Here is a 1514-nt window from a genome sequence, read left to right on the forward strand (position 1 = left end):
AAAAAAGAAGTACATATGTCTTCCAAAAGACATGTAAAATAATATTCACTGAAGGTTTACTCAAAAAAGTAAAAAACTAGAAATTTCATATGCCCATTAAGAGGAGACTAAATACAGAAGTTATGGTATATTCACTCAATGAAATACTACTAAGCGGTAAAAAGTAAAATACTACTGACACAAAACATGGATCCATCTCACAAGCATAACATTAAGCAAAAGAAAACAGACACAGAAGTGTCTGATTCCACTCATGTAAGTTTTAGGAACAGGCAAATTAATCTATGGTACCCAAAGTTAGCATGGGGGAAGAGAGCACAAGAAGTATGGACCGAGGAGAAGCATAAAGGGCCCTTCTGGGATTATGAAAATGTTCTACATTTTGACATGGAAATGTTGAATGTCTTGATCTAGGTGGCGGCTTATATGACGTCTACATCTAAAAATTCATGAAACTGTATACATAAAATACATATTTCATGTATATTTTACTTTAAAAACTGAAGCATAAAACATGAGACATATCTTTTATGTACTGATGTGGAAAAAATCTCCAAAGATTATATTTAAATCTAAAAAGTTTATAATAATTAACACATTTATTTTTTAAGAAAACAAATACAGGCACAAAATAAAACTGTGTTTCTATTACATAAAAATATAGATAAAAGCACTGGATTTTTACTGGTTAAACCCCAGGGAGAAAGGAAATGAGAAAGAAAAGATTTGGAAGATCAAAGGTAAACTTTATTTATCTTACCTGAAATTTTTTACAACAAAAACTATAGTGTGCATTTCAAATTGTAAAATTAATATTCTAAATCAAGTATTAAATGTCTTTAATCTCTTCAAGGGATACAGGAGAATGATCAAATTCAAACCAAAAACTACTTATAACTAAGACTGTATGTTTTAAATTCAATAAAAAAAGAAGAATATTTGTTTTAAACACTATTCCAAGCAGTAATGGTGAAAAAGACCATAATCATCTTTAGAAGGCATGAAATGGTCATGTGCATGATTCTCCAAAGATAGTAGGTCATAATGCCTACATACCACTCAGTGCTCCAACTGCTCCAAAATTTAAGGATTTTCCATCCATTATGCTGGCATCACACTCAATTTCACCTAACAGATTTAGATTAGATCCCATTCCTGCATTTGTAAAAGGAGAATCCTAAAAGACAAAAACAAAAATTAAAATATTAGTCTTAAAAAAAGTATTAATGCCAATCCTTCATGAAATTTTCTACAAACTAGAAGGTGAGAGAATACTTCCCAACCCATCATATGATGCCAATACCACCCTGATGTGAAAACACGACAAAGATAGCAGCAGGAAAGTACAGATGAATATACTTTATAAATATTGACCCAAAAAAATTATCAAAGAAATACCAACAAAATAAATCCAGCAAAATATAAAATGGATTGCATATCACAAACAAGAGGAAAGTAAGATTGGTTTAATATCTGAAAATCAGTGTAATACCCTGTATTAATAAAATACAGGG

General features: G+C 30.3%; 1 protein-coding gene across 1 annotated transcript in view; it reads right to left on the reverse strand.

The window, feature by feature from the left end:
- The window catches only part of LOC105516618 (threonine aspartase 1-like), a 256675-nt gene that overhangs the window by 225798 nt on the left and 29363 nt on the right, over positions 1-1514 (reverse strand). The window contains exon 2 of the mRNA XM_011948883.1: positions 1057-1177. Coding sequence (XP_011804273.1) covers positions 1057-1177 — 121 coding nt within the window. The remainder of the gene's footprint in view (positions 1-1056; positions 1178-1514) is intronic.

Source organism: Colobus angolensis, unplaced genomic scaffold (assembly GCF_000951035.1).
Source record: "Colobus angolensis palliatus isolate OR3802 unplaced genomic scaffold, Cang.pa_1.0 Scaffold285, whole genome shotgun sequence".
Classification (NCBI taxonomy): domain Eukaryota; kingdom Metazoa; phylum Chordata; class Mammalia; order Primates; family Cercopithecidae; genus Colobus; species Colobus angolensis.